This window comes from Gavialis gangeticus, unplaced genomic scaffold, assembly GCF_001723915.1.
Source record: "Gavialis gangeticus isolate Ggan-Ray unplaced genomic scaffold, GavGan_comp1, whole genome shotgun sequence".
Classification (NCBI taxonomy): domain Eukaryota; kingdom Metazoa; phylum Chordata; order Crocodylia; family Gavialidae; genus Gavialis; species Gavialis gangeticus.
This window is the reverse complement of record NW_017729025.1, coordinates 53,651,600-53,657,559: the sequence shown is the minus strand read 5'-3', so window position 1 is coordinate 53,657,559 and position 5,960 is coordinate 53,651,600. Positions and strand designations below refer to the sequence as shown.

The following is a 5,960-nucleotide window of genomic DNA, read 5'->3' as shown; positions in this document are numbered from 1 at the left end:
GAGCCCAGGCAGCTTGTCCAGGGGCGTGGGGGGCTCCTGCCACTGTGCACACCCCAGGAGAGGCCCCAGGGGGCACATGTCCCCTGGATCTGTGCGTGGGGTGGAGGTGGGCTGCCGCTGCAGGCTGAACTCTACTTTTCCTAGGAAATGGTAAATGAACATCTTATCTGAATGCACAAGAAGAGATTCTCAAACATTACAACAACTTGCAAAATCTCTGCTTCAACATCTTAATGTAGGGACACATTCTGTGTGCCCTGCTATACACAGTAATCTTGGTCATCTTTCTAGGAAATATCAATATAATAGCACCACCCACTAAGTGACCATTCACACTTGTGGAAGAGTGAAATCAGTGACATGTATTCCTAAATATTATTGTGAAACAATAATATAGACGTAGATATAGATATGAGTATATTTATTACACATAATTATACATGACCAGAACATTCTCACAGTTCCACTGATATCACTAGAGTGAAGCCAAGTTGTATCATCTGAGAATCTGCCTACATTTTTAATAATTACTTACTACACAATTATTAAATGGATCATAACTGATTCCTTCAGAGTTTTTTCAAAGGATTTCTCTAATTTAACTTTCACTGCTGAAGTGAATATTGTAGGTATGGTGCAGGGGAGAGCTCAGGTGACTCTAATTCAAGCCTCTCAGTAAAAGTCACCATAAGAAACAGCAGGAGTGCTGACTGGGGGAAGCTCAGGGCTTCTCCAGGTACTAGCCTTAATATAGGCAGGGACAGATCAAGTGGGTCATTGCAAATGCACGCATTCAAATGCACTGGTACGTTTGAACCTCCCTTTGATTCCTGCTCCACTCAAAATTTAAGACCACTGCCTGGCAGTGGTAGCAGCATTTCTAGCTAGGCAGTGCTGACAAAGTCAATTGACTTCATTGTCTCATTGTAATCTACCTGATCTTTTCCAGGGGTGTTAATGAATCTCTTTTCTTTTTAATGGTCTTGATGTTCCACCAATCAAGTTATCCTTTGTTCTACAATTCTGCTATCTGATAGCTGCTCCTGGTAATGAAGCTCATATTTCACAGCCCTGCAGATCATTTTTAACTCATTCCAATGGAGTTATATTTGGTTTTGCTTCAATCTTAAACTGAATAATAGAGCCCTAAGCCCCTAGCATATTAGTAAAGCTTCTAGATCCTTTTTTAACTGGTGAAATTTTTGTTGTTTTATATGTGATGATGCACCGCATCCTCTGCACCCCACTTTTCAACATCCTAGATCTGTCCCTGAATATAGGCATAACTGAGTGAAATTCTATACCCTGTGTTACACAGGGAGTCAAACTAGATGATCAATGACTAGACCCCTTCTAGCTTTAAAATCTGTGATTCTCTGCTTCCCCAGTAAGATACTCTGTAATCAGTAGTCTAGGAGTGTTGGCTGGCACAGAAGAACATTTTGAATTCACATCAAGTCTGGAACTTGGCTAGCTGGAAACATCCAAAAGATGACTTGTTATTAAGAGACTGCAGTATCTGGCTTTTCAGAGACTCCCCTACAGACTACAAAAAGGCACTGAAACGGTTACACTTTGTTTTTTAAATGCAAAAAAATGCTTTCTTTTCTCTGGCCTTTCTGTTCTTGTCAGATTGTGTTTGCCTCAGTATGCAGCATGTAAAATATGGAAAGAAGAGAACACACCCCAAGGGAAGGGGAAGAATCCTTATACTGAGTTTTCTTAGACAGTAAGACTCTGGAAAGACAATGTTTACATCAGTATAAAAAAGGAGTGAACAGATGATGCAAACCCCTAAATTGGAGTAACTTCACCCCGTCTGGTGGAAAGAAGCAGAGGTTAAATTCTACACCATTTGAAGTGTTGGCTGCCCATGTCCACCCTCAGGTAGCTTTCTGTTAAAGGCAAACAGTCTTACTGGTCCCCCAAAGCCTAGCAGTGAGGCACAGTTAGAACCATGTATTGCATGCAGCCACTCTGTGGAGAGCTGCATGTCAGTCCATTGCCAATCCTGATGTCATTTACACTGGCAAATAAAACCAGAGTAAATTACAGTGGGATGTGTATTCATCTGTCCAGGGCCTAACTTGAAATACTAAATAGGAAATTCAGATCCAAATATGGGCTTTTCAACATTTATTGGAAATGCATGATGCTTCTTTTTACTGCTAATGTTTCAAAGGGAGCTGAGGAAGGACAGGATTTTCCTGAGATTCTTTGCAACAAGGTTGAAAGCTTTATTTGGGGGCATAATACTGAGAGTCACGAAAGCATGAAAAAGAGCTCCCCTATTTCCTCTTGTAAGAAGAAAGCTTCCCTGAGCCACATGTAATGGATACAAGATTGCTTAGCCTTAGTCTGTGTTATCCAAAATAAACAACTGTCTTTAGTTCCTTCTGTAGATTCAATCCAATCTTTGTTTACCAAAACACTGCTCATTTGTCCCTCATTACCAGACTCAAATTTTAGACTCAGATTTGCTTCTGCACCAGGTGACCTGATGTGATGTCGCTTTTATTGCTGTACATTATTTATGCCAGAAATGCTGAATCATGAAGCTAAAATTATAGACATTACACCACACTCTGAAATCCATACCAAATCACAGATTCTAGCCATAACTAGCCAGCTGAGAATGTCTCTAGCATCAAGACAGTAAACACTAAGGTGACATAAAGCTAACATACCCATCTCTTATTCCACCTGATACCTGACCCCAACATAGAGGACATCTTAAAAGGGAAATGTATATGGGAATAGGGTGGAGCTCCACATTGCTACACTGACCCTCAGATAATCTGTGATCCCCCAAGAGCCATCTACTACAGCACCTAGATTGTTGGAGCACCCCCTAAACTGTTCTAACATACCCCTGAGCATGGGTTGGTGCATATCATCCCACAGTATCAAAAAGTCATAAACAGCTCCCTAGTAATCTCCTCCCCATCCCTCCCTTCCACTCTGTTGTGCTGCACAGTTGAGATATGGGGAAGAAACAAGTCCAGTATTATTTATACTGAAGTAGTTGATCCATAATTATTTAAAATATTGTTCTACTTGGAAAAGTGACAAAAATGTCACTGAAGGGCTCCATATTTATTTTCTCTCAGTAATTACCATGCCAAATTGGCTAATTTGCCAAGAAAAGCAATATTTGTTTTTGAATGGCAGCCCTACCAACTCAGCCTGAAATTTGAAAATCAAGCTGGGTTCCTTATGGCTAATGCCTCACCAGCAATAAAGATTCCACAATCAAAACATAATCAGCACCTCTGCTGATGGTGCATAAGCCAGAATACAATCTATGTCCTTTCACCTGAACTAAGTGGAACTGTAAAAAAACATGACATTCCAGAACTAAATGGTGAAGAGAGCAGATCTGGGCCTGAATGCACAGGTTGCCCATCTATGGGGTAAGACAATTACATGTTTATGTGTTCTTCTTTGGAGCAGGATGATACCTTAAGCTTTCTCTGTTGCTGCTTTTGAAGGGCCCTTCATTTTAAGGCTTTGTTTCACAGAGATGGAGGGGACAGCAGAGGTTTGGGGGCACGGTCATGTGAAGAGGACCAGGAGGCAGAGTGCAGAGAGAGGTGTGGGTAAAGGATCAGGGAAAGAAAGGAAAGGAGTAGATCAGATTTGAGGAGGGGCAGGAAAAGAGGTGCAGGTAGAAGAAAAAGCAAGTGAGGGGCAAAAGGAAAGGTGTAGGGAGGCATTGTTCCTAATGCATTAAGAATGTCTCTGCCTTTCCTTAGAAGGGTGGTTGGTTTTCAGACCCTGATCTGTGGAGAGCTGGTCGGTCACATCATACTAACTCCCCTCATTGTTTTTACTTGAAAGGTAGCATTCAAAGAAGCTCCAATAATGTTCTAATATAGGTTTCCCCTGTGAGTAGTCACTGGACTTGCCCCAGGGAGGTGAGATGGGACTGGGTGAATGGTGACTGAAAGCAGAGGGTTGGTAGGTTGGGTGGATCGAGGTGATGGCACATGGAAAAGATGGCAAATGGGACAGGAGCTGGACTAGGCCACACATCTAACAGCAGGTTGGGAGGAATTGCCCAGTGGCAAATGGGAGAACAGGTGTTTATGAGATAGCCTAGAATCATAGAAAAGTAGGGCTAGAAGGGACATAAGGAAGTCTTCTTGTCCAGGCCCCTGCCCAAGGTAGGATCATTCCTGAATAAACTATCCTAGGTTTATGTAACCTATTCTTAAAACTACACAAATAATCCTGCTACACAGGCACATTGCCCCAAAATACTAAGAATACTCTAACATGCCACAGGGGACAGCAGGGGAATGAGGGTAGTGTTCATGTCCTGCTGCTGCAAGGGAAGGAAGTAGTCTGTTAAAATACACCAGAGAGATCCAGGGAGGACTTACCCCACATTATAGAGGAAGGCAACCCCCACCCACTGTCCACAACAATCTGACAATGGGGTAACATTCTTTCCTGATCCCAAATGTGGCAATCAGTTTGTCCCTGAACAGATGGGCAAGACTTACTAACCAGGAACCTCTGAGTTGTTTAGTCCCAGCAGTTTATCAGCATACCCCAAATTCCCCAGTCTTGTCTGCAGCCGACATCTAGTGCTTCTGAGGCAGGTGAAAAAAGGAGGGGGGAAATATTCCTTCCCAGCCTCATGTGGCAACCAGCAATGTCCAGAAGCCTGGGAAAAGCCAAGCACTTCCACTCAGCACTACAGAGTTAAGCTCTGATCCCCTATGCTGAAGAACTGGAGACCCACCCAGGCACAAGCCAGTGCACCTTTCTACTTAGGTTTATAAATGAAACCCTGGTTTCATGGTTTCTGGTTTTCTTGTTTCATTAAATTCCTGGCAAGGTCCATCACCTTGTGCTCTCACTGCCAAGCTGGGTCTGGGCTTTTTTAGACTCTAATGCCATAAGAATAGGGTTGTGGCTGGAACCTGGATGGATTCTCAGCTTCCTTTTCAATAGAAGCAGAGTCCTTTAATAATATTGTGTGAAACCACTAAACAGCTCTGGAAATGAATGCAACACCTTCATTAAGACTCAACAAAGTAGGGGAACCCTCTTCCTTCCTATGTCCCACCCTACACGCCTGGCACAGTGAGTTAGGAAAATGCAGGAGAGGAAAGGGTGCCATTGGGAAGAGAAAGAAAATATTCCTCCTCTCTGAGAGAGGCCACTGACCTGAGAAGAACTGGCTGATGGAGTGAGGCAGGAGGGTCAGGAAGGCCAGTGGGTTTGCAAAGGACAAAGAGAGCACTGCAGAGATGTAAGCCACCCCGGCCACCAGGGAGTCGAGGCAAGCCAAGGACGTGTAGAGGCAGAACATGATGAAGTTCCGCATATTCCTGCTCCCGATGCAGTTCCCTGTGAAGAAACAGTGGTGGTCATGCCTTTGGGTGACTCTGGCACACAGTCTACAGAAGTGGGTGCTGGGCAAGGCTGAGCCAGTGGCCCTGCTTCCATCCGACCAGTCTGCCACAACTTCGGCTCCTCTGCCCAAGTTCAAGCACTGGCCCAGGTCCTCAGGGGAGTTGTGTATCACAAGGATGTAGTTGCCCAGGGCATTAGCTGAGAGGAAGAGGAAGAGGGCCCCATGCAGCAGAGCAGGAGAGAGAAGTGGGGTGGTGGAAGGGTCTCTGAACATGCTGGGAACGAAGAGAAAGAGCTGGAGGACGAAGGTCACTAAGGAGATGCACAGGAAGTAGGCTGGAGCAACAACATTGAGCAGCTTGAGCGCTAGCATCGCGCCTTACATTCCTGCAGGGGAGAGCGAGAAGAAAACAAGCGTGACCGCCTCAGCCGGAGACTTGCTGCTTCCATTTCCCCTCCCCGGCTCCCCAGCCTGCTCCTGGAGACGCTCTCGCCGCTTCTCCCGATCTCCGCCTCGCTCCCCCGCCCCCTTCTGCCGCCAAATCCCCAGCGAGCCCCGGTGGGGAGGGCACTGAGCCCGGCTCCCGCGGGCA

General features: G+C 45.1%; 1 protein-coding gene across 2 annotated transcripts in view; it reads right to left on the bottom strand.

The window, feature by feature from the left end:
• The window catches only part of ZDHHC22 (zinc finger DHHC-type containing 22), a 13,417-nt gene extending 7,463 nt beyond the window's left edge, over positions 1-5,954 (bottom strand). Inside the window, exons 1-2 of one of the 2 annotated variants that reach the window (XM_019518754.1) lie at positions 5,751-5,954; positions 5,179-5,361 (exon numbers count right to left, since the gene is read on the bottom strand). In XM_019518754.1, coding sequence (XP_019374299.1) covers positions 5,179-5,361; positions 5,751-5,817 — 250 coding nt within the window. In that variant the 5' untranslated portion in view covers positions 5,818-5,954. Of the gene's footprint in view, positions 1-5,178 lie in introns of both variants that reach the window. The other variant, XM_019518753.1, reaches the window with a different exon arrangement.
• Between the last annotated feature and the right edge of the window lie 6 nt (positions 5,955-5,960).